This window comes from Micromesistius poutassou, assembly GCF_964030765.1.
Source record: "Micromesistius poutassou genome assembly, chromosome: 12".
Taxonomy (NCBI): Eukaryota; Metazoa; Chordata; class Actinopteri; order Gadiformes; family Gadidae; genus Micromesistius; species Micromesistius poutassou.
The window spans coordinates 2,218,074-2,244,269 of record NC_140282.1 but is presented as its reverse complement, the minus strand read 5'-3'; the positions used below and the strand labels follow the sequence as shown (position 1 = coordinate 2,244,269).

Genomic DNA, 26,196 nt, shown 5'->3' with positions numbered 1-26,196 from the left:
CCCTGTTTTCACGGGACTTACTGGAGGATGATCAGTGTAATGCGGAATTAAATCGGTCCACTCGGCGTGCATTGCGTACCTTTCAAAACGGGTTTTATTTTAGTTAACATTTAGAGGAACATCACTGAAATTAATTTCCACCCCGACACATCGGTCTACACTGTAGATGAAAGAAGGAAAGTCCCATCTTCTGTCGGGAGACTTGTGCGTTCCCCATGTCAGTGACAAGCATTAAAGTTCAGCAGTGCAGAACGAGTTCACACACACACCGTCCCCCGCTCCTCGCCCTGCGTGGGGTCCCGGCCAGGGAGGAGAGGTGGGGGCGGCGCCCGGCTGGGGAGGAGGGGGGGGGCGGCCGGGACAAGCATCCGGGAGTTGTAGTTTTCCGAGACCGCATTCCTTATAATCCTCAACAAATTTGTGCCTTGATTGGAATCCAAACCAGGGAATGTGATTTAGAATGTATTTCTGCTGGATCATTGGACAATTGTATCGATATCCTCCTCCCCCACACCCAAAATGTTTTGACATGAACCAACAATGTCTAAATACTTCGGTATGCATGTGTTATGTTCGTATGCATTTTGGGCATAACTACCGTATAATTAAGCAGGTTCCTCAACCTGGTCAAAATCATCATACAATAGAGTTTAGAAGTGTTTTAAATATATAGATATACTGCATATATTTAACCCTGCAGGCTCCAAGGTGTCCAGCCCTGCGCCCGCTCGATTCCCCGTGGTGCGTAAAGGGCGCACGGCTCCACGCGTCCTTGGGTTAACATTCAGTAGTTCCATGGTACAGAGTCCACCACAACTCACAACTCAAACGTGTAGCGAGGGAGCATCACGGTATCGCCACGATTCTTCAAAAAACGGGAAATACAGGTTTAAGATTAAGTTGATTATAATATAATAAATAAACGATCACAATCGCGTATAAGTCATCTGTTGCACGTGGGATGGATAGAGGGATGGATGGGGGTGGGTCGTTGAGTTTTGTTTTTTTTGTCTGAAAGGCAGCGATAGCAAAATACTTCCACGGTTCCCCACTGTGTGTGTAGGCGTAATCACATCGACTGGAGAGATATAGCGATATAGATCTGTAAACTTGAAATGCAATTTAGATTCAGTTAACTCAAGAACTCTTCACATCACACTGTTAATTTATGAGTTCTAGAAGATGTTTCTCTTTACGCCGGTGCCTCGTCTCAGTAGGCTGGGAGCGGCCAGTCCTCCAGCTATATTATATATAGCGGTAGCCATTGTAGAATAACCGCCCTTTTCCTGCGTTAATACCGTTGTTTTTACGGTATACGTTAAAACCAAACCCATATATATTAAAATACACAACTCTGAAATATCATATTTGACAAATCACAACCGCTGACTGGCGTAAAATCGAACCAATGGTGTTCCGCCGCCTCCGGAAATGCAGCATTTGATTGGTACTCATGCAGTGAAGTGGGACTTATACAATGGCTACCTACATCTGTATCATTTCAGCTGCAAAAGAAACATGTTGTAAGGGACATTACTGGGCACGATGGAAGAATGTCGTTGTTCGAACGCGGCCGTACCGTGGGCGTCCACGTTTATACTGTCGACGGCAAACATGTTACACAGTGAGAGACTTGATGCTACCGGGCAGAGTTCCCACGCACTCGCCCGCGGGGCCGGGTGAAGGCGGTGGTTGTCGGTAGAGTTGTTTTTGTTCGGTGCTGCCCGAACGGAGTCCTAATGGATAGCCCTCCCTTCCCGAACAGTGATGAGGGACAGCGGGACCTCCCTTCTCCTCGAGGTAAATGAGGTGGCCCCCCCCCCTGTCATCGCCTCTTGTTTTTATTCCACGTGTCTGGTCAGCAGAGATGAGCTCCACAACACCTCCCACACACACACACACTAATATTTACACACACACACACACACACACACACACACACACACACACACACACACACACACACACACACACACACACACACACACACACACACACACACACACACACACACACACACACACACACACACTTCCTTCCTCGAGGGCCACTTGCTGGGCCCTTGCTCATTGTCCCCCAGCGGCAGCCTGGATCCAGTGGGAGGCACAGGGAGGCTGGTACGGACTCAGCACAGAGCGGGCCGACACTTCCACCACCAGCCGCAGCGGCGCAAGCAGTGGCTCCCCCGGCTCGGCCCTCTCTGATGCTGCTTCCCCCCCACCCCCCAGCTCTGCCCGGCCCTCTCTGCCTGACACCCGGCCCTCTCTGCTGCTTCCCCCAGCTCTCCCCGGCCCTGTCTGAAGCTTCCCCCAGCTCTCCCTGGCCCTCAGCCCTGCCCTCTCTGCAGCTTCCCCCATCCCCCCCCCGGCCCTCTCTGCAGCTTCCCCCAGCCCCCCCCCCCCCCCCGGCCCTCTCTGCTGCCTGACACACCGGAGGTAAGGGAGGATGAATGGGAGTGTCGGAGAGGAGAGCAAACGGAGAGAGACAGAGAGAGAGGGCCACTCTTTGAACCACACCCAAACCCCCCCCCCCCCCCCCACCATCCCCACGCCCCAGGGGCCCGGTGTGGCTGGTTCCCCTCAGTCTTTGTCGAGTGTCTCTGGACGGAGCTCCTGTCCTGGAGGGTGGAGGTGGTAGGGGGGAGCAGGGAGGTGGTGGTGGTGGTGCTGCGGGGGCGGGGGCGGGGTTGGGGGGTGGAGGTCTACTTGTACAGGCTCATGGTGGGGCTCTGGTACATGCACATGTAGGCGTCGCAGAGCAGCCTGCGCGCCTGGCCCTGGATGCTCTTGGGGTCCAGGGCGTGCAGCTCCTCGGGGCTCATCTTCAGGTAGGCCCCCACCTCGGGACACGCCGACACCTGGGGAATGTTGAAGCCGTTCTGACCGCCTGGCCGCACACGCACACACAGAGACAGAAACACACACACACACACACACACGCAAAATAACAACATATTACTTAGTTGTATTCCGGTACACATTATTTCAAAGATAATTTATGGAAATTTGAACATTTCTTATTTCATATTTTTGTATCGGCACAGAGTAGGACTGGAATGTTTGGATGGTTTGCTTCAAAAAAACCAATTCATACATTCAAATTCATCTACATTTTCATTCAATTCAAATCGTCGTACGAAGAAAGACGGTACCTTTTTTCCAAGTAAAGTTACATTTTTATTAAATGTATAAATTACTTAAGTTACTTCATATATACACCAAATCACACAACAGCCCAATAAAACAATCTTTCATCGTCTAAACAATAAAACGTGTCCTGAATACAATCAGTGTGGTTCGGTCCGTCCCTTTACACGCCGTCTAACTCCCCACCACCACCGCCCCACCGCCCCGCCGCCCCGCCCCTGCTGCCTCACGTGACAGAACCCCATACACCTTCACTCCCCCCCCCTCCCACAGCGTCCCCCAGTGCCTGCCTCACGGTCACAGGAAGTGGCCCCACGTACCGTCGCGGTCGGCCATGCTGTCGAAGAAGAGCCAGGCCGAGTCGGCGGCGCCGTACTTGACAAAGGCCACGTAGTGGCTGGTCTCGATGCACAGCACGGCGAACAGCTCCATCCGCTGGCGGGGGAAGCTGCCCTGCCGCCCCTGGCCCTCCTGCAGCTCCTTGGGGAGGGACAGCTTGCCGTGGCGGTGGCTCTTCCTCTTGGGGTGCAGGTGGACCTAGGACAGACACATACACACACACACACACACACGGGCACATGCAGGCGCACGCACATACACGGACACACACACACACAAACAAAGGGACAGAGACATACGCACACAATCATTCAGACCGACATATACACACACAACAACGGACGGAGACAGACACGCAATCACACAGACCGACACACACACACACACACACAGGATTAAATCGTGTGAGGGGCGCAAAATGTAATGCAGCCCCTTCTTTGTGTAATTTGTTTATTAATGGAATTAAATTGATAGCAAAATGTTACGGTGCCAAAATAAAAAATAAAAATTCAGCAGATTTCTTGTTTTTTTTGCCTGTTGGGCATTAGGAAGACAATGCTGGAAAATAAATGTGGAAACATTTAAAGGGCAAAGGGATTATTAAGGGGTTAAAGACAGATACGTCCCTCAAGATCGTTCTACTAACCATCCTGTGGTAAAGGGATGAGTAAATAGACTGACAATAAATAGAGATAAACACAGGGTGCAGACTGTCTGTTTAGTCTAGTCCGTGGAGTAAAACTGAGTTGTTAACATCTGCGAACAAACAGAGAGCATGTTCTGTTTTAACTCGGTAAAAAGAGAATGGTGAAACGTATCGCTGTTTAAAGGTTTGTGTATTCACCTCGTAAACATCAAGAGGCACAGAAACAACAACAGCACAGCACACAGCAAGATAATCGTACACAGGACTCCGTTCACGGACCATTGTGTGAAACTAAACCGATCTCCGTCGAACAAACAGCCCGTGAGACGAGTTATTCCCTGGAGTTTGGCACCACCAAGTGGCCGAGTGCGATACCGCGGCCGCCTGTAATTATCCGTGACACTGCGGCGCCCACTGTCTGGCATACCTGGGTATTGCACTTGTCACAGAACTGTTTGATCTTCCCGGCGGTGATGTCTCCGTCTTCGTAACACTCGCGACACTCGTGGAGGGCCAGACCTCCGCAGATACGGCACTCCCTGGGGGCTAAAGTGCAAGAAACAGTGTTGGGACCAGTCTGGCTGTGAAACACACAGCGTTAGACCAGTCTGAATGTGACACACAGTGTTAGGACCAGTCTGCATGTGGAATACACAGCGATAGACCAGTCTGGCTGTGGAATACACAGCGTTAGACCAGTTTGAATGTGGAACACACAGTGTTAGACCAGTCTGTCTGTGAAACACAACTGCACAATCTTCTCTCTCCATCTGAACTTCATCCTCATCGTCAGTATGAAGAATCAATGACGAAAGCCTGGGAGAGACACCGAGTGATCTTACTGTCTTCAAGTAGGTCTGTGATGTCCAGCTCCAGCGAAGGGAAGATCTTGTTGAACATTTTGAATTCCTTTCCAAAGCGGGGCATCTGGATGATAAGGCAGGAAGGGGCCTGAGGGGAACCAGAGAGAGAGGAGGTCTCGTTAAGAGGTCTCCTTACATATGCCGCTTTTCCACCGCCAGTACCTACTCGACTCGACTCGACTCGCCACGCCTTATTTGCGTTTCCATTGGCAAAAAAAGTACCTGGTACCTAGTACCGGGTACTTTTTTTTAGTACTACCTCCGTCGAGGTTCCATGCCAGCGGAGTAGGTACTTTTGTGTGACGTAAACAGGCTGCTGGTAACTGATTGGCCAGCGGCTGTAAATGGGAATATTCACTCAAGTTAAGTTGTGTCCGGCGTGGTTGGAGTCCACGAACCCGCTCCCGAGGGGGACACTGATCAGCGTTTCGCCGTGTGTGTCGCTCCTTTCCCGGGGCTAGAGTTAGGCTGCGCGTCGTTATGTGTGTCGGGCGTGGTTGTGTGTGTCGGGCGTGGTTGTGTGTGTCCGGCGTGGCTGGAGTCCACGGACCGGCGTTTCGCTGTTTCGTTTCAGTGTCGTTCCTTTCCTAGGGCTCGAGTTTCGCCTCCATCAACGTTACCGTATGACAACAATAGACGCGCAGTCATTGCGCTTTTTATTTTATTTCCCATCATAACCTTTCCCGGGAATCAGGAAATAGTCTTGATCAGATTCAGATTTCCCGGGAATCGCGTCTCCCGTGATTAAAACCTAATGACGACCCGCCCATGGTGGAGAGGTTCTTTTCTACGACCCGCCCACATTGAAGAGGTACTTTTTTAGATGGAAACGCAACCAAACCGAGTTGAGTCGAGGCGAGTCGAGTCGAGTCGAGTTGGTACTGGCGGTGGAAAAGCGGCAATAGAGAACCGGCATCACCATGAACACACTTACTGCATCCATGGGAAAATAAAACTCATTTCGAGGATCAATAGGTTTGGGAGATATTCCGATAGAACGGTATATCACTGTCGTAAAATAAAATCAACTAATATGATGATAAAAAATAAAAATGTAAAATATAAAATAACAAGAAATAAATAAATTTAAGTCCATTGTTTTATGCTCTCGTTTCATTCTTTAAACCCTTATTTCACGTCCTGCTACTGATCTGATGCTGACGGTCAGCTGTGGTCATCTGATGCGAGAGCATTTGATCTGAGGTCAGCCAGCCGGCGGGACGCGCCTGAGCACGAGGCAGGAGGCGAGAGAGTGAAGGCCCAACAATGGCAGCTAGTGTTACCGCTGAGAGTTCCCACTGGGAACGGACACAATCCCATGGCAGACATTCAGAGAAGAGGAAACATTTCCCACGACTTTGACAAACAGGTAAAGAGTAAGACAGCAGAAGTAAAATGATGTCTGAAACTATATTTGGATACATGCATATCGATAGCCTAGCATAGCATAATTTCCAAAGTCATATTTTAAGGTTCATCTTGTATTAAGCGTGAAATCCAAAGTCGAATAGATGACTTAGGCAAAAAACACTGATTGGCTTAGGATATAGCCAATGTGGCACAGTGAATCAGCAGCGTTAGGTTACATATCACAATTTGGCCAAAATATGACTTAGGCAATTATGCTAGGAGGCAAACGATATGGAGATATATGGAGAAGAAACGTAAAATACGATGCTATGGCTTTTATGAAGCTGGCTTCTTGGCTCCATCTCTTGTTGAAACTGCTAGTCAGAATCACCCCGGCTGAGGCTACCGATATAATGATATAATGCTAATCCATGTACAATGCTGATTTAATAACTCAATTTGGGTTAAAAGCCTACTAACACAAGGTCTTGAATAGCAAGCTCATTAAGGTCATAATCAATTGCTAGTCTATCACTCCAACATGCCTAGTAGTCTTATGCTGGATTTGTTAATGGGTTTAAGAATGAAACAAGAATGGGAGAAGAGAGATTTCAAGACGATTGCTTCCCCCCTGTGGCAGGAGAGAGTATTGCAGCTCAAGGCACACTGGAAACAGACGCTATAAGATTTGCTCTCGCTTCATTGTAACAGTTGCTTTTTTTTTTGATGGTAGAACCGTTAACCTCAATTTTTCTAAGAAATGTATATCGGCCAACCCTGGTGATAAAACTGTTTGGTTTTTTTTTTGTTACAATACACACTATATTAACAACAGCTCTATACCTATACTAGAATATGAAAAAAGGGAAGTTCCCCTAGATGAAAATTAGGGTTACAATTTTGTAATAGATCTGGCTTCCTCAAGTCAAGCCTAAGATTAGGGTTATTATTTAGTAACTGATCTGGAATCATCTAGTCAAGCCTAAGATGAAGTTTACATTGGGGTTATTATTTAGTAACAGATCCGGCTTCATCGAGTCAAGGCTAATATTAAGGTTACATTAAGGTTATTATTTTCTAACTGATCTAACATCATCCAGTCAAGGGGAAACCACGTTTTCCTAAGACGACCCTCACCTCTGCAAACTTGAGGTCGCTGTTGATGAAGGACCACTCCAGGAGCTGCTGGCTGGTGGGGACCCCCACCTTGTCCCTCTTGTCCATGAAGATCTGGTAGAAGTAGCAGTCCTGGACCTTCTGCCCAGCCGACCTGCAGGGCCCAACGTCACCCTTTAGAGAGCTTCACCAGGAACATCTCATGGAGGCTCCAGAACCTCTCTACAAAGGCTCTCCACTACAATACCTGAGCCACAGCAGATTACCCACGAGACACACGGAGGCTCTGCTTCTTCTTACGACTCATGTTGAATCAAATGTGGCCGTTTGTCACGAGCACTATAGTATTTTATGTGGATCGGGTTAGTATGAACTAGATTATGTTCGTTATTCCATGTGGGTCCAATGGGATAGGAAAGTTTGCCCCACACTGTGACGCTTACGAGAAGGTATGGGCCTCGCAGTCAGAAACAGCCCTACCCCAACGAGACGGACCGTCTGCCCACTGACCTCAGCTTGAGAAGGGGGTCCACCCTCAGTATGTGATGGAAGAGGATGTTGAGGAACTCTTCCGGGTCTGAAACATATATCGGTTAAAGCATCTTTAATATGATCGATAAGCACTTAACATTCAAGTCAGTTGGCCTTCGATGGACGAATGTAAAACAGATATAGATGGAAAGTTGACTGATGTTGGATATTTGTATTCGTTGTTTGTATCGTCACCTTTCTCTTCCGACGTGAACCCAGACGCCGCCTCCATCTTCTCCAGGATCCTCCTCAACTTCATCACCTTAGTGGCACACACGTAGCCGTGTCTGAAAGGCACACACACACAGTAAGTAACACACATAGCCGTGTCTGTAACACACACAGACACACACTATAAGTAAAACACGTAACCGTAACTGCAACCAGACTGTAAATAACACACATATCCATAACTGAAACACACAGACACACACTGTAAGTAACACACATATGCGTAACTGCAACACACACAGACACACACTATACGTAACACATATCCGTGTCTGTAACACACAGACACACACACTGTAAGTAACACATATTTGTGTCTCCAAGACAGACACTGAATAGCCCACACAGCTGTCATACGGAGACATTAAGCCCCACACATTAGACCTATTTGTAGACCAAAAAAAAGTAAAATACTAAAAGTATTTAGTATTTAAGTAAGAAAATCAACCTGTCTGCAAGACATTTCGTATTCAGACATAAGGGGATATTTATTTTCAATAATAGACAATAGATGTCTGTTGAGCCAAATGCACTTTATGTGGGTTAAATTAACTCATGCTTCAGTTAAGCATCTGCAATTCCCCATGACAGCATGGAAGGCTGTTAGCCAGTAATCCACTGTGCTCCACTGGTTCACACGTGTGTGCCTGAATTACAATAAATCATTATGGGGGGGTCATGCAAGGTCATATATGCCCTTCCAATAAGATATATGTATATATCATAGAGTAGTAGTTAAAAGGCTCTATAGGTGGGATTAAAGAATCGTTATTCGAGGGTCATTTGTTGGAAATGCCACAGCCATCCATCAGCGTTTAGTGAGTGAAATGCACTGTGAGAACATCCGATTCAGGCGTTCTGCACATGTCTCTGCATAAGACCATTTTGATTTAGGACCGCTACCCGGCTCAATTCTGACCAATCAGGGCCTCTCTGCCCTGATTGGGTCGAGGGCATCTCTGCACTGATCGGTTCAGGGAAACTATCCTCTCTCCCCTACTGCAGCATTTAGGTGCCGGGGTGCGGAGGACTCACATGCGCAGCGGGTTGACGATCTCGGTGCGCAGCAGCTCCTGCGTCTCGCGGTAGTACTCCACGTCGGTCTTGGAGCGCGGCCGCAGCAGCACCGTATCCAGCACCGAGCTGAAGGAGAACAGACTGGGGGGGGGAACAGAGGTACGTCAGCACCCACACCTTCACTGGAACTTGCTTGAGCTACACTAAGAAAACACAGACATCTTCAGACGATTTGAACATGCATGTTCTAACGTCACGTTTCCATTTCCATTTCAATTCATCCCAACCTTTGTCTCAGGAGGCACGAGGAGAAATAAAACATCAGTTTGCTATACGGGGGCAGAAATGGGAAGGGTGCTGGGTTGGGTGGAAGATGATCATTTTCAAACTACATAGAAGACACACAGCTATAGCCCAGAGGAACTTTCAATTACCAAAATGAAATGTGATATTATAGGAAGCGCTTTTTGCTATTTTTGTGTGTTGATTACGCAAGAGACATCGATAACAATGTACCTTAAGCATTTCACAGAAGCCATCCTAAACACAGTCCAAATGGACACTGATTGGACGTCAACAAAAACAAAGTAGACTTGGGAAAACCCCTACACCGGGAACATCTCTTTGCATTCCTGTACATCCGTAATACAATGAACAATGGAACCCTGGTCCACTTCCTGTTTCCTCTGCTGGATTTAAACATAGAGGAGCAGCAGAGAGGAGAGAGTGAAGACAGAGAGGGGAGAGAGGGGAGAGAGGACCCACCAGAATAGGGTGGAGTCCAGATAGCAGGAGAAGAGGAGAGAGAGGGGCGAGAGAGGACAGAGGTAAGGGAGATGGGAGACGGAGGGGAGAGAGGATCCACCAGAAGAGGGTGGAGTCCAGGTAGCAGGAGAGAGAGGGGAGAGAGAGAGGAGAGAGGGGGGAGAGAGAGGGGGCCCACCAGAAGAGGGTGGAGTCCAGGTAGCAGGAGAGAGAGGGGAGAGAGGAGAAAGAAGAGAGAGAGGGGAGAGGGAGCGGGAGAGAGGAGAGAGAGGGGAGAGAGGAGAGAAAGGAGAGAGAGGGGAGAGAGGAGAGAGAGAGAGGGCCCACCAGAAGAGGGTGGAGTCCAGGTAGCAGGAGTTGTAGTGGCCCTGGATGCCCTTCTTCTTGCCCACCATGACGTCCAGGCCGTCGTGCTCGGTGCGGGGGGGCGTGTTCTCGTGGACCACCTCGCTCAGGTACCCCCCGAACGCTGCAGCAGGAGACAAGGGGGGGGGGGCTCAGCGCTCAGGAACTACAGGTTCATCTGGGAGGCTAAAGAACGTTGGTTCCTTTTTGTTCTTTTTTCTTTCCTTTTGCTAACTTAACTTTAGAGCTGTTCTTTTTTTGTGAACTACTTTGTAAAGTGCGTTGGAACAAACTGCAAGATACATAAAGTTGTTTGCTGTTGTTATTTGGCAAAACAGCTGAATTAAGATTTGCACAAATGTCAAAAATTAAGAAAGATTTGTTGTTGTTGTTGTTGTTGTTTTCTTTTGCAAAAGTTTAAAAGGCTTTTTCTCTGTACAACCATTACATATTGACTTTACTGACATTACAAAAGTGGACGAAGAGACAAAATAGAGAAAAAATAATAAACTATGAAATAACATCCATGGGTTTCTGGCTATATCATCATTTTGAGAAATGATGATCCTGAACCGGACTTGTATTTTGATTCTATTTCAGACTACGAATGAAGTGAAACGAAATGAAAGATAACTTTAGCTGCTGACTGACTGCTGTCTTTTCCATCTAATCCAAAGACCTTGTGAAGCCTCCCTGTTTAAAAAGAGGCACCCTGAGACGAACCACCATGAGAGGGTGAGAGGGGACCATGAGACCGGGTGAGGAGGGGGACCATGAGACTGGGTGAGAGGGGGACCATGAGAGGGTGAGGAGGGGGACCATGAGACCGGGTGAGAGGGACCATGAGAGGGTGAGGAGGACCATAAGAGGGTGAGGAGGGGGACCATGAGAGGGTGAGGAGGACCATGAGAGGGTGAGGAGGGGGACCATGAGAGGGTGATGAGGGGGACCATGAGACCGGGTGAGAGGGGGACCATGAGAGGGTGAGGAGGGGGACCATGAGAGGGTGAGGAGGGGGACCATGAGACCAGGTGAGAGAGGGACCATGAGAGGGTGAGGAGGACCATGAGAGGGTGAGGAGGGGGACCATGAGAGGGTGAGGAGGGGGACCATGAGAGAGTGATGAGGGGGACCATGAGAGGGTGAGGAGGGGGACCATGAGAGTGAGAGGGGGACCATGAGACCAGGTGAGAGGGGGACCATGAGACCGGGTGACAGGGGACCATGAGAGGGTGAGAGGGGGACCATGAGAGGGTGAGGAGGGGGACCATGAGACTGGGTGAGAGGGGGACCATGAGACCGGGTGAGGAGGGGGACCATGAGACCGGGTGAGAGGGACCATGAGAGGGTGAGGAGGACCATAAGAGGGTGAGGAGGGGGACCATGAGAGGGTGAGGAGGACCATGAGAGGGTGAGGAGGGGGACCATGAGAGGGTGATGAGGGGGACCATGAGACCGGGTGAGAGGGGGACCATGAGAGGGTGAGGAGGGGGACCATGAGAGGGTGAGGAGGGGGACCATGAGACCAGGTGAGAGAGGGACCATGAGAGGGTGAGGAGGACCATGAGAGGGTGAGGAGGGGGACCATGAGAGGGTGAGGAGGGGGACCATGAGAGAGTGATGAGGGGGACCATGAGAGGGTGAGGAGGGGGACCATGAGAGTGAGAGGGGGACCATGAGACCAGGTGAGAGGGGGACCATGAGACCGGGTGACAGGGGACCATGAGAGGGTGAGAGGGGGACCATGAGAGGGTGAGGAGGACCATGAGAGGGTGAGGAGGGGGACCACTCACCGATGGAGTTGCAGCGCTCGATGGGGTTGGAGGAGTGGTGCAGCGAGGGGAAGCGTGAGTCCGGCCGGCAGCACTTGAGCTTGACGAACAGGGCCTTCTTGGGGGGGCAGGTGAAGTATCGCGTGCCCTTGAAGGTCCCGTCGGTACAGCCCACACACTCCTCCTCCTGGGTGGGGGGCAACAGAACCCAACGTCACGCTATGGGGAGGGTCTTATGGGCGTAAGACGCGGCACTCCTTATACATTATGTACAGTTATATAAACAGTAGCACAGGCTGAGCACTCCTTGGTGAGCCCCGACACAAGATTACGAAGCATCCCTGCATTTAAAACTAAGGATGGAGAGAGAGACTCATTCATTACCATTTTGGCTTTTAAGGATTATGAAAACAAGGTAATGTAGATAAAAAGATGAATATGCCACAATGATGCTCTAGGTTTGTCTTGTGTTCTACATCCATCGAGTCATCATGTTAATTCGTCTTAATCAGGCAGCCATAATTCATGTCAGAATCCTAATACTTGGAACAAGTATTAAAAATGTATATGAATTAGGTCAGTTTAACTCAAACATCGACCTGATCCTGCAGATTCCCGAACCTATACAAAACATTATTTAATGTGTGTGCGTGACTAAATACTGTAGCATTGCCTCTATTAAGTACAGAGTTTTCCAAAACCCTTAGGAAAACATGGGACAAAAAAAAAAAAACGAAAGAAAAGAAAAAGGGGCCCGTCAGTACTGAACAGAGGGGCCCCGTCAGTACTGAACAGAGGGCCGCTGACTCACCAACTCCAGGCCGGCCAGGGGCTCCAGCAGCCCGGGGGGGAGCCCCACCCAGCGGATCACGCCGCAGAGAGGGGGGTTCTCCTTCACCTCCACCAGGGAGCCCACCTCCAGGCCCGGCTGGCCGCGCGGCGGCGTGGAGGGCCGCGGCGAGGAGGGCGGGGCCCCGACGGACTGCGGAGGCAGATCGGGCTGCTCGCCCATCACCGACCCCACCGACAGGGAGTTGGGCCCCTGGCTTATGCTGCCATTGGGCCCCGGCTTGCGGTTGAGGCTGAAGGGCAGCGAGTGGAACTTGTTGTCGCTGGACAGCGAGCCGGGCGCCGGCACCCTGGAGGGCGGCGAGGCCTGGCTGAAGTCCGGGGGCGTGTCCGTGAGAGACTTAGCAGGGTCCTCTCCGACTGATGGGGGGGGGGGAGGGAGAGACAACCAAGAGCAGAGTCAGACGGTCATCTGAGGCGGATTATCTAAGGTGTATGTTACAGCAGAATGAAGAGGCTTCATGGATCAGCCTCGACATCGACACAAAACACGAGGGAGCTTCACGACACCAAGATAAGGATTGAAAAGAAGAGCACCAAACGAAAAGGGAACAAAAGGTGATTCCTGAGCCGCATGGAAGTGATGACGATGCAATGAGGAAACAATAAGAACCGTTAACGTGGAACCAAAGAAGCAACACCACGTAGTAACGATGGTGTCGGGTTTCTCCCCTGTTAACACCCACACACACACACCCACATACACACGCTACAAATGAATCCTCAAGAGAAATAGAAACACATACATTTGATCACTTGCTCAATTTTAGTTCTTTGATTTGTTACAGGGTATATGGACCGCTTTCTTTGTATGTGCCTTTAAACAGCTCATGTTAAGAAATGTAATGCAGGTTTGTAATGCACTGCATTTAGCTTGTAGTTCACATCCGTCTCACGGTTGAGAGCACGATCTACATTGCAGTGTTTTCCTGCGTTTTGACCTTTACAGAAGAGAACTGCACGTCCATTTTCGCCTCTAACAAAGCAGAACTCAGTCCGTTGTGATTTCAATGGTGATACAGGCAATGATACGATACCAGGATAACGTACTGACCACACCACTTGATACGTCAACACGAGACAAAGGCTTTTACTAATGACATTAACAAAAAGGTTTTGTGCTCCACATTCTTAGACTTTCATCAGTGTACACTGTACAGCATTTCACAAATGTATAGTCTTTTGACACATACCGCTTTTGCCTGAGATGCGAAAGATAAAGTCGTGTGAAAAGTAGGCAGACATTCTTAAAAGCCTTTGGGTGGAGATGGGGACAGCGCCACTGGAGAAGCCCCATGCGGGTGGATGCTTACTGTGGATGGACATGAATGACTGGACCCTGATGGGAAGGTCCTGATAGCAAGCTACTGAGAACCTCACATTGCCCAACTCATGTGTTTTCTGGTCTTTTACTGCGTCACCCAGATTTGCTTTTGCTATGTTTGGTAGAGGGCTTGTACACCTGAATGCATCATGGGCTTTTTTTTGTTGGCGATCATTATGTCGCCCATAATGACAAATCATTTCACGATTACTAATGTCATTGCAGGATGATTACTAAACAATGACCAAAACACTAATAATACCATAAACATTATTATTACGCTCCTATACTTCCAAAATGGACAAGCCATTCTCCCTAGGTAAAGAGAACCAACACCATTAGATGTTTATAATGTTAACCAGATGGGAATTTCATTGTATGAGCAGGAGCTTGCTACCAAGACAGTTACATCACGTGGACAAGTGAACATCTCAGGTCCGGGTTTACCTTCATCAATGTACCATGTGCTTTTGGATTTGGGCTGGCAAGGGGGGTCAACAGAGCTGCCATTTAAAGTATAGTAAAACTCAGACTTGCTTCTACTGCCACACTGGTGACCTAAGCCTGCAAACAACACACGCAAATTTAGAGAAAAATAAATAAATACAGAAGTTCATAAATAAGTTGTGTATGCTGGTGTCACATCAGAGCAGATAACTAAAAAGGTAAAAAGAAAAGTAAAAGGATGGCGGAGGATTAAAAATGAAGAAAGCATCAGGGATTGACAAATTTGGATAATTGCAATGCACTTATATTTAAAACACAACCTTATTCCCTTCCATCTACATCAATAACAGAAATCAAACAGGAAATGGATCGAAGATCATTATCAATAGTGTGTGAAAAACAAAACCAACAAAAATAAAAAATGTACAACCGTTGAAAAAAAGATTTTGCTGACATTACATTACAAAAGTAAAACAAGTTGGAAAGAGACCGTTTGATATTAAACATCATGCAACACCTAATAAAAAACAAGTTAACTAATTAACTATGCAAAATTGTAATATGGCTTTCGGGATAAGCCATATTACATACATAAATGCGCACTATCGAGAAATTAGGATCCTGAATCAGACTTGTATTTTTATTCAAGTGTGCTCACACCAGTCAGTCAGCAGCCAAAATCATATTTCCGTTATAGTTCTGTAATATTTCTGTGACATTTCCAGTAAATCAGCCGTGCAGTACCTTTGCTCTTTGGTCTGCTTTGGCCAGAGGAGGACTTGTCACTGATGCTGCCTTTGGGGGCAAAACTGTGCTTTTGCAGCCTTTGGTCCTGCATGGAATATTCTGCACAGCCGAGAAACACAGCCCCATTAGGGCCTGTCCACACTGAATCACGCGCTGCTGCGAAAATGCCAGTTTGACCGTTTATTTGAACGGGGGGGCGTGCGTTTCAACCGCGGCGGTGGGCGAGGCGTTTCTATCAGCATGTTAGCATGGTAAACGATATTACATTACATTACATACATTACCATGTTAGCATGGTAAACGAGGTAAACGATACATTAGCATCCTAGCATTCTGCTGTTTAGCGAGCAACGGTGAAGATGGGAGAGCGAGTGATGGCTGCCGTGTTGCCCTTTCCAGAGCCGTACAACCCTGCCATGAAGGAGTGCTTTAAGTTCACAGCATGGTGTCACACCAATGGGCCGTGGAGTCACACTCCAACATCTCCGCAGCAGTTTGTGGTGATCGACGCAACGCCTGATTCAGTGTGAATGAGCCCCATTAGAGCCAGGACACAACCAGCGACCGTTCTTAGTCTGTACGACCTGACAGTACCGTCCATTTTATTAACTGAACTGATGGATTTACAAGTAATATATCAATGTTCATTTTTATATTTAGGTATATGCATTGTTGTTTCTAGTCATAAGAAAAGGGGCGCAAATATTTGAACTGACTTTTAAAACAGATTTTCTGTTAAATATCGCATCAACCCACAGAATGATTTCATTAGCTTGCAAAAATATACAGTAAAGCTTCTGAAGTCTAATTTTGCTGTTAGCACTGTTCTCTCCTGAGGAAGACACCCGTACAGTCAGCTGAACACACAAGTTATATCCGTAATGATGACAATGAAGTTACTGCAAAATTGGCACGGTTACAAGAAAATTAAATAAAAAAATTAAATAAACCCTGATACACTCATTAAACAATAATGGAGGACTATCCACTAAGTCCCCGACGCCTTCGATAGACAACGACACGGGGACTTATAGGAAGTCCAAAACGGCCCAAACAAAAAGCTTTCTTTGGGTTTGATTTCCTCCTTGTGCGCCCGTCAGAGAGGAGAGGCCGAGGCAAACATAAACAAATCAATACGCCGATGCGAGCAGAACAAAGAGCCTCAGAGCCGCTCTCTTGACTTAAAAAAAAAAAAAAACACACACACCAGCGAGGGGCCATCATGGCCACAAAGGGCCCCCTGTTCCCTCGCTGGCTGCGCAAACGCAAAACCCACCACGCCGGCGCTTGCTCCGGCCCCGGCGCCACCACCGCCGCCGTAGAGGCCCCTATCGCCGTCGATGGCTGCTGATTTGACATGGAACATGTCAAATCACCAGCCATCGCTGCCGATAGGCTGCTGATAGAAACGCTGGTTGGCTCACCTGGCATCACGTCACAGATGGGCACCAGGAGCGTGTGCTCCAGGCTGGCGAAGTTACACAGCAGCTTCCCCTTAAACACGCCGTCCCAGTCCCCGATGGGATTGTCCTGAAACGGCATGCGACACCTTTAAGACCCACGGCGGCCGGTCAGCATCTCGCAGGAACACCATGCCGTTTGGGTTAGATCCCAACCGGAATAACGAACAAAAAGAACTACCAACAAAAAAAAGGAGTAAATCCAGCTAGAAAACGCTGTGTAAATATAAATAGCCGCCACTCGATTCAACCAAAGCGAGCTCCGTGCTCTAAAACACATCCCACTGAGGTTCTCTTGTCAACACTGCTGTGCTGTGAGCCCTCTCTACGGTCAGGGCGGTCTAACGGAGTACGGGTGTTGGTGCCACTAGCAAGCAGAGGCAGCAGGGAGAGGCTGGGAGCAGAGAGTGAGGCAGAGCAGTGGGCTACTCCTCGCCTCGGTGCTGGCCTTCTGCCACACTGTTGGGTCATAGCTAGCGCTGAGACTATACCTCACACTCCGCGTGACTCGCCTTTCTCTGGATGGCTGCGATGTAATGAGAAGGCTGCTGCTGCTGCTGCTGCTGCTGCTGTGGTTATTGTTGCTATTGCTATGGCTCACTATCATCAGTCTCCGTCAAATGCCTCAGCGTGTGTTTGCCTCCTCCGATGGCTACGTTCCCGAGCCCTAGTGGAACGGGTGACTGCGGACATCAGCAGCTCGCAAAACACAAACAGAAGCAGAAGAAGAGCCTAGAAGAGCAGGCTACCGCTCAGAGATATGGGATCTGGAAACAGGACAGGGATTTCCCTAATATTTATGGATATTAACATTAACATATTCTACCTCTATTCCGGCTTTGGTAGTATAAAAAAGATCAATATCTTCCCAAAGGTCATGAATATCACGAGGTACAGCTGTGGGAGCCATTAAGTTGCATATTTAATCTATGGCTTCATCACTTTCAGTTTCACCAGCTGCATTAACCACAACTCGGCGCTTACTGCAGATCCGCTCTTACCATGTCGACGCCCACATAGTAGCCCAGGCTCTCGTTGTCAGGCAACAGGTCGCAGAAGATGATGGTGCCCCTCTCGGGCCCCTCCCGGGTCTGCACCAGGACCCTGGAGTTGATGTCCAGGGGCGGGTAGTCCTGTTCCTCCTCCACCAGGGCAACGTGGTCCACCTCCAGCTCGCCATGCTCCTCTTCCTCGTCCTCCCACAGCTCCAGCTTGTCCAGGGCCACGAACACGCCGCACTCATCCTCACAGCGGAACAGCTGGCGGCCCTGGTAGGAGCCCTCCGTGAAGCCCTGGCCACGCCCTTCCTCCTGGAGCAGGGGAACGAGGACAGGGAGGAGGCGAGGGTGAGAGGGAGAGTAGGACGCAGGATGCCAGGAGAGGGAGATGGAGTGGGAGGGAGAGGGGGCGAGAGAGAGAGAGAGAGAGAGAGAAAGGGACGCAGCCAGCCAGGAGATGTAAATATTATCGTTGTAGAAGAGCAGGAGGTCTAAGTTAGGATGCTTGGTCAGCACTCTGCAGGAGAAGACATCATCAGATTACTAAGGGCTTCTGATTGATTGCCGCAGTGGGCCTGTAAAAATATATATACCTTCTGCCAATGAGTTGCAGAATTTTTGCGAGAGTAATATATGCGACATGATTCAATCGTCTCATGCAGAGATGAACACAAAGATGCATTGGGAAGGATAGGACAACTTCATAAAAAGCTTGCTTACTGATGTGGGAATAACATAACTCAATTTTTAATGTATTGGCTAGCTCTACGCTGAGGGGGCTACTGAGACGGGATGCACCAACCACTGAAGGAATGTACACCGAGTGACGGTCAGAATGTCTGCCCTCCGTCGGTCAGTGTGGGCAGCCCACGGTGGGGACTGTGGATAAATGCAGCGTTGTGTTGTGAATGAGAAGCCCTTTGTATGCGACTACGTTCCCCACGTTATCACAGAAGATGCTGCATGGCAGAGGACAACCGCAAGATGGGTAGGTGGGCTGGCATTTGATAAGTTACGACGTAATTACCCGACGGCTGTTCTACTCATCGTGTCAGGAGTGACAGGAGCAGTGCCTGGTAGAAATGTTGTATCCCTAGTTCTAGTCTAATTGTTTTTAAAAAAGGTTATACATATGTCGGCTATTGTTAATGTAAAAGGACGTTTGAAAAATGCCGACACTGCTCTTATCCGACTTCAAAATCAAATTGAAATGTTTTGGTGGGTGTGGAGTTTGTTCGGTTGGAACCACCACACTGAACAGGCCTAACCCTCAGACAAACAGTCCCCCAGAAACCGCCCCGTTTCTCACCAGCAGCTCCACTCCGAACCAGACCCCCGAGATGGCCCGGTCGGGGAGCAGCGACCCCTTGAAGCGCACCACCCCGGGCAGCGGCTCGTCGCCCGTGCGCAGCTGGACGTGCACCTTGGAGCCGCAGTCGATGACGCGGGCGCGCTCCAGCCGCGGGTTGTTGCACAGCAGGGCGTAGCGCTCCTCGCAGTTGGTGATGGGGAACAGCATCTCGGCCAGCTTCTCGTCCAGCTCCAGGACGTCCCGCTCGTCCAGGCTGAGCACCACGTTGGTCTGGTCCAGGATGCGCAGGCTCCTCTTGCCCTTGCTGGGCGGCAGCGTGCGGCCCAGGCTGTTCCGCTCCTGGCAGGCCTGGCCCAGGCTGCCGCGGGGGATCCGCAGGGTCTTCTGGGGAGGCTTCTCCACCACGCACTCCGTCACCACCATGTAGAAGCGCCAGTCCTCCCTGAAGCCCGCACTGGGCTTCTCCTGGCTCCACAGGGCAGAGCTCATGGCTGCATGCTCCACGTCGGGTCTAACGCCGTGGGCGAGCCGGGCCGGGGGTCTGCAGGGAGGGAAACCCTTTAGACCGGACGCTCTGGCAGAGGACATCAGTCATAAACCTTACTGGCGGTTTTTGGCTTTTGTTTTGTTTGTGAAGGCTTCAAGCCAAAGCATACCAGATACTGCATTAACACTGTGATTGTTGTCGGACTAATGTGTAAATCACTTTTGATAAAAAAATTGTCTGCTAAAAATAGAATGCAACTGTAGGCGACTTGATTAAGTAGCTGCACAGCGAGCTGCAGCAGATGTATAGCCGTGCCTACTCTACTCCCCGTACTAGCGTTAATGTACTGAGACTTTCAGTCCTAAACCATTGTCTTCCTTCTTCCTGGAGCCCAACCGATTCCCACATCCTATCAGTTATTTGTCTATTACCTACCTATTACCTATTACCTCTATGTTTTTATCAGCGCTTTACATTAACTGCCAGGTTAAACATTAAAAACATTATATGGTCGTTGTTATCGTTAATTCCAACACAGGAAAAGTATCATTGTTGTATCCATGACCTCCAGCATAAGGTCATTAAGGAACTGCAGCAGCAACACTAACAAATAAAATAATTTATTTAGCACTAGGCCTATATCCAATGACAGGATGAGGGACAAAAGAATGAAAGCAATGGAAACAAAAGAGGTCTCGATGCTTGTTTCCACTTCCAGAAAGTACTATCACTGCATTAAAAAAGGACCAATATGTAGGCGTATATTTAGCATGTGCTGGCATCAGGGGGGCATCTCCCTCATATATGATGAGTATGCATGTTTTCATGAACACTATTTTGACTTGAATTCTTTGGTTGCATTCTGTTATCTCTTTCTCATATTACCTTGGGGTACGACAGCAATAGCAACGGCAACTATCTTCCCTGGGATCAATAAGGAATTGTGAATGATACCTCTGACACACACACACACACACACACACACACACACACACACACACCCTTAAAAACAGTACAATCTCTCTCTCTCTCTCTCTCTCTCACACACACTTAAATACAGTACATAAATACAGTACATATCTCACACACACACACACACACACACACACACACACACACACACACACACCCTTAAAAACAGTACAATCTCTCTCTCTCTCTCACACACACTTAAATACAGTACATAAATACAGTACATATCTCTCTCTCTCACACACACACACACACACACACACACACACACACACACACACCCTTAAAAACAGTACTCTCTCTCTCTCTCTCTCTCTCTCTCTCTCTCTCTCTCTCTCACTTAAATACAGTACATAAATACAGTACATATCTCACACACACACACACACACACACACACACACACACACTTCCATACAGTACATATCAAAGCTGGGTCAATGGCTCCCCCACATTGAGGGGAGACCGTCCACCATTGACATTATAATGAGCAGCTCCTCAACTCAACAACGAACATGCAAAGGTGTCAACGTCCCCACTGACAGCCATCACAACAATGTCATCTGCTGCGAGACGCCAGCTGTGGCCTTCCAGGGCATAAGGTTCAGCTAGCTAAACATTAACACGTTATGACACTCACGTCAGAGACACATCTCACTCACCTTACGCGGGGTTCAATTCAGACAGACGTCAGGAGCCGCCGCAGTGTGCATGATGCGTGGATCATCCCCGCCGGTGGCACGCCGAACCACCCCGTCTCACGTTAGATGGTGCTGGTGGTTAGCTGACAGGCTAGCTAGCGGCTACACATACATACACAGTGGCGTTAGTGGGCTAGCGACAGGCTAGCGAGCGGCTACACGCACACACACACACGCACACATGCACACATACACAGATTGTAGCAGGCTAGCTCCGGCAGGCTAGCTCCAGTAGGCTAGCTTCGGCAGGTTAGCTCCGGCGGACTAGCTTCAGCAGGTTAGCTCCAGCCGCCTAGCTCCTGGCTAGCAGCACCGGACTGGCGGATCCGCCGTATGCGGGCAGCAGGCTCGCCTCCCGATAGAGACACATATGACCCCACGTCAGGCAAAACGTGCACCACACGACATGTGGATCGATCCACAGGGGACGGGGTTGCAGAGGACGACCTGACCGGACCTCAGAGGGACGTTGTGGGGCTCGTCACTCACGCCTCTGTGCTGTGCTGCCCGGGCTGGCCGTCGGAGCGTCTGTCGGTCGGAGCGCGTCTGTGACTACGCACCAGCACGGGGGTTTCCCAGGCTGCGCTGAGATGGCGAGCTGGTTAAGGCGTTAAACCTAAACGCCGGGGCTTTTTAGACATTGCTCATATCTTTAGCATGTGCCATAATGGTGTGATATGGGAACTCCAGAACCAGTTCCACTGTAGTTGCAGGCGCATTATGTGTGTGAAGTGAGAAGTGTACTGTTCAGTGTGTGTGTTTGAGTCATTTGTGGGCGGAACAATGTGTTGATATTGATTGGGAGTATTGATCATAGTATGGGTCATGGATACTATCCACTGTGTCAACAAACAACAATGTCATGGAGGTTTAGGAAGTTGAACCTTGTTGTAGAAACTCCTGGTAATACTATATGGCCTGTGGGATACTACTGAACGGAGATGGGTATGTGATGGAAAAACCCAGGGTTTCATCACTAGATGCCCTGCACCGTCTTCTCGTGCTGTCACGAGAAGAATGTGAAATGTAAAGGCCACACTGGGAGGACCAGTGATGCGGTTGCCAGGAGCAACGCGGTGGTCCAGCTCTGTGCTCTGCTGCCTCTCCTCCGGGGTTTCTTGGTAAAAGCAGCAAGGGAAAGACTCAACGAAGTTGTTTTTATTATTATTGTATAATAATGTCTCACCGTACTAGCTTGTTCTATAATCTCGATATGTGTGCAACCTTCAGCTTAAGTTTCACTACTGCTAGCAACCCCTGGATTGTTGGTGAAAAGGTTACAGTTCTAATATCGATCTAATGGCAGAAAATGCCTATGGCCAAAAGGTTGAGGTTCCATGGCAGCACCACTAGATGGTGCCATTGCTTTAATGCAGGGTCAGATATTGGCGTCAGATTAAAGGAACATAAAACATCTATTAAAAAAAAACATTAGGCATATTTAAAACCAATTAATTTTGTTAAGTAGTTCAAATTTGTAGCTTTGCTGAAACATCCTACTTACAAGTGATTAAAGGACCCCTCAAGACCTGTTGCGGTGGTTTGGCTGAGAGAGCACAGTCTTAAGACCTCGGCTTGCTTGACGTTAAATTCTTATTTTGCCTTAATCTTTATTTTTTAAATATTCGGTTTAATCTGTTATGGAACCAGGGTTGTTAATCAATGAATATATTTTTATTAGTTCATCTCATCTGGACATTCCGTTTTCTCAAATTATGCGTCTAATATAAACAGCCCATGGGTGATTCACACAAAGAAACAATGGACATCGTGGTCGTCACTACAATTATTATTTTTAATTAAAAAATGTTTATGGTTTGTTCCACGTTTCTGATATAACAGACATTCCTCTTCCCAGAGGGATCCAAGATACTATTAACACTGCCTACAATCCAACCATCTCTGCCTCAGATCTGCTGAACCTTGCTAACACCTAAAGAGAGTGCATTGTACTATCAGAGGGAGCTGACCTAAGACCTCTTCCGGGGTCAACTCCAGAATCCGAAGTTCTCAAAGGAACAGGACTCAGACCGGGACACTATGCAGCAGAATAGGGCGTGGTCGCCTGAGACGGAGACCCCCTGGTGGACCGTGCGCGTCCTCACGGCACTGCGGCACAACGTTTTTTGGCATGCGTGCGCGTGTCGTCGGCCTGCGTTTCATGGAGAGGAAGATTAAAGCGTACCTCGGAGGGTCCCCTCCTGTGTTCGTGGGAGCGGCAAGGTCCTCTGAAGGAGCCTGCTCTCCAGCGGCTCTCCGGGGGGTCCAGGTGCTGCGCTCTAGGTTGGCGCTGGAAGCCCCCCCCCGCCCACCCACCCCCTGCTGAGCTGGGCACAGACTGAGATGGGTCCTACTTGTTGGACATTCATTATCAAACTCTGTTTGCTCCTTTCATCTGCGGCTCGCTGCAGCACTAGACGTAAACTACAGAGGCACCTTGCAGCTTGACATCTCTTCATTCACTCTGTACCTTAAACAGCATGCTGCCACATCAAAGAGCCCGGGCTGTCTTTGATGTTACAAAAAGAAAAGGGCGCCAATGATCTGCTAAAAACCCATGCAACTTTCAGGAGCTGGCTCCGAGTCCTTCGCCGTCTCCAGAAGTCTACACACAGTTTCCAGAAGTCCAGCCCACAGGTAAGCATGGAGAAGTTTGACTGGTTCAGTCCGTTCTTAGGACCAGAACCGTCCGACTCTGGATCCCTTGCTTTGCGTCTAAAGGACCCACCCGTAAATCTGGAATGTATATTCACAAACAAAAGTGAACAAAAACATAAAATGTGAAATGACATTTTCAGTCCTAGCTAAGACTGTAAATGCTTGCAGCACTGATCGATTGAAAGTCATACCAATTAACTTAGACCCAACCACAAACTTTCAAGGGATAGTTCACACATTTTTTAAGTTTAGAGATGGCATATCTCTATGGTTCACAGTACTTTCATAAAGTAATTTGCGTAGCTATAGCGGTCCAATGGCTCGTTCAATTCTGAGTTTCCTGTTACCATAGTGTAGCCAGGGACAGTCTTTAGTTGTTGCCTATACCAATGATGCCTTTGCCATATTGAAGTAAACTACTGTAGCATGCTGGCTATGGGAATACTGGCTATGGAAACACTGTAAATAATTGAGGGTATAGCACATGGAAAAAAAGGTTTAAAAGCTGTCTCTTTAACACCGGTATATACACCGACATATGGCATACAACACACACAAATGCACATACAAACACACACACATGTCGGTGCAAGAGCCCATCTGGCATCAATCTAAACCAGTTGTTTCTGCTTTTATCCAATGTTGCAGCAATTTGCGTTGTTCCTCTCTTTCTGTTTCATGTGTCTTTGGCATTTCTGCTTGCGGCAAATGTTAACAGCAAGTCTTGCGCATTAGGCGAGGAATTAAAATGGATTGTTTTCGGGGGGGAATGCTGATGCTGCGCTTAGGCCTAAACATCACAGGACTGGTGACGCACTGGAGTGTCGACACACTCCCTCTGATCATGTGTGCAATGATGATGATGACACAAACAGAAACCGTTTTTTCAACGGAGACCAATGGTTCATATTAATTGTACAATCAACAAAGTAGATGGAGGTATCTATTTAATACTTCTCAATCAAAATTGTCCAATATTATTTTGTTTGGAATATGGGTACTTACAGTCGGGACAGCATGTTTTCAGCAATAGGACCTGCTGTCCAAGTAAAAAACACTGCCGGCCTTGAGCTGCTGAATGCTTTCCCATAGTAAACACCAGTTCACCACAGGGAGCCCGTTTGCCTACACTGCATACAGTATCATGTCCACGCAGCACTAGGCAATCTGCAAGCAAACATAGCTGTCGAATAGCTAACATTTGACATAACAACACCTGCGGGTGCCACCGGAGGGGTGAGCAAGCTAATGATAGCTCTATTATCGCAGGGCTCACCTGACTCTTATGCCAACTGACTTGTAAGAGAGAGTCCTGTGTGAGGGTACATGAGAGGGAGGGGGGGGCGGCGCAGGAAGTGAAGGCAGGATGGCTCTCTAATTATTGGCGCTCCCCCACAGCTGACCTGGAGGCCTGGTGCTTTATCCTGATACCACTGGTACTGGCTCAAGTATCTTTGAGCCAGTTTTTTCCTGAGCCAGTTCATCCTGAGCCAGAGGCACCTCACCGTACCCTAAACTTTAACCATAGAACAAACACTAAGAAAGAGATACTCTTCAAAGATGATCAAATATCAAACATTTATTGTGAAAATGGGTCTGTTGAGTGTATACACAGTAGCCTAACATTTTGTTGTTTGAACGAATGTTCATTTATTATTCATTTCCTAGTCTAGCCCTATGCCTATTTATATATTATTGCACAATAAATAGTTGTGGCTTTGATTTTGTTTAGAGTTTTAAGATGTGTTTCATTTGGAAAAGTAATACAGATTGTGTTGTTCTGCTTTAATTGTGTGACGTTTAAAGTATGTAGACATTTAAACTTTATGAGATTATGTTTGCAATTTTCGCACAAATATGAGCAAATATGTTCTAATAGTCTAACAAATGAGGATCAGTTCAGTTCAGTTCTAACAGTAATCTGAGCACTGAACACATTATGTTTATGATGTACAACTTTAGTTGACCTTTTTTTTGTTCCATCAAAGAAGAGACTCATAGTCCTAAATAAAGCAACTTGTAAACTCAACAAATAAATAAAATACAATGTCAAATAAATACATACAAAACAGCAAACCCTTCAAAGAGACATTACCCAGCCTTTGATGTGAAGGGCCTGTT

General features: G+C 48.3%; 2 protein-coding genes across 2 annotated transcripts in view; both read right to left on the bottom strand.

Moving 5' to 3' along the window:
• Nucleotides 1–2,528: 2,528 nt before the first annotated feature.
• On the bottom strand, nt 2,529–22,081 carry cyld (cylindromatosis (turban tumor syndrome)). The gene is made up of 17 exons (XM_084476614.1): nt 21,379–22,081; nt 19,256–19,799; nt 17,950–18,258; nt 16,913–17,018; nt 15,486–15,587; nt 14,742–14,858; nt 12,933–13,330; nt 12,143–12,308; nt 10,332–10,473; nt 9,258–9,380; nt 8,187–8,278; nt 7,971–8,037; nt 7,482–7,614; nt 4,974–5,082; nt 4,559–4,677; nt 3,467–3,683; nt 2,529–2,886 (listed from the first exon to the last, which is right to left on the bottom strand). Exons 2-17 carry the CDS (start codon nt 19,745–19,747, stop codon nt 2,702–2,704), a joined length of 2,877 nt encoding a protein of 958 aa, XP_084332740.1. The 5' UTR covers nt 19,748–19,799; nt 21,379–22,081; the 3' UTR covers nt 2,529–2,701.
• Nucleotides 22,082–22,393: 312 nt separating this feature from the next.
• Nucleotides 22,394–26,196, bottom strand: part of LOC311356097 (ubiquitin carboxyl-terminal hydrolase CYLD-like) — a gene marked incomplete at its 3' end in the record, with an annotated part of 17,386 nt that continues 13,583 nt past the window's right edge. The window contains exons 12-13 of the mRNA XM_084475872.1: nt 24,027–24,132; nt 22,394–22,420 (exon numbers count right to left, since the gene is read on the bottom strand). Coding sequence (XP_084331998.1) covers nt 22,394–22,420; nt 24,027–24,132 — 133 coding nt within the window. The remainder of the gene's footprint in view (nt 22,421–24,026; nt 24,133–26,196) is intronic.